The following is a 427-nucleotide window of genomic DNA, read 5'->3' as shown; positions in this document are numbered from 1 at the left end:
ACTGGAGCCTTGCAGTGTGCGAGCTTTATTTTTTCTACTATTCCTGCCTCGAGCTCTGCACCTGCCCTAGACAGGTTTTGGATTGTGCGTGTCTCGCCTTTTTTCATTCTCTTTTATACTGCAATGCACTTAAGATGGTCTTTTTGCCTTTCAGGGTTTCTTTGTCAGGGAACACGGAGACAGTTTCCATCATCCAACCCGCTGTTAGAGAATGATCATGGCCTCCAGTGTGTCGGGGGACACCCTGTTAGCGTGTTAGAGAATGATCATGGCCTCCAGTGTGTCGGGGGACACCCTGTTAGCGTGCCACTTCCCCGTGGTCCCACTTCCTCCATGGCAGCTTCCTGTCCAGGCCCTGTGCAGCTCTGCCAAGAGGCCTGCTCGGCTGTGCTCTGTGGGACTGACTCGAGCCGTCTCCCTCCCAGAG

The 427-nt window shown here is 53.9% G+C and overlaps 1 protein-coding gene across 1 annotated transcript in view; it reads left to right on the top strand.

Moving 5' to 3' along the window:
• Positions 1-262: 262 nt before the first annotated feature.
• The window catches only part of LOC310795303 (AP-4 complex accessory subunit RUSC2), a gene marked incomplete at both ends in the record, with an annotated part of 9,080 nt that continues 8,915 nt past the window's right edge, over positions 263-427 (top strand). Inside the window, one exon of the mRNA XM_083657355.1 lies at positions 263-427. This exon is cut by the window's right edge and continues 897 nt beyond it. Coding sequence (XP_083513481.1) covers positions 263-427 — 165 coding nt within the window.

Source organism: Poromitra crassiceps (assembly GCF_964638095.1).
Source record: "Poromitra crassiceps genome assembly, chromosome: 21".
Taxonomy (NCBI): Eukaryota; Metazoa; Chordata; class Actinopteri; order Beryciformes; family Melamphaidae; genus Poromitra; species Poromitra crassiceps.
The sequence above is the reverse complement of the archived record's forward strand: the minus strand, read 5'-3'. Positions and strand labels throughout refer to the sequence as shown.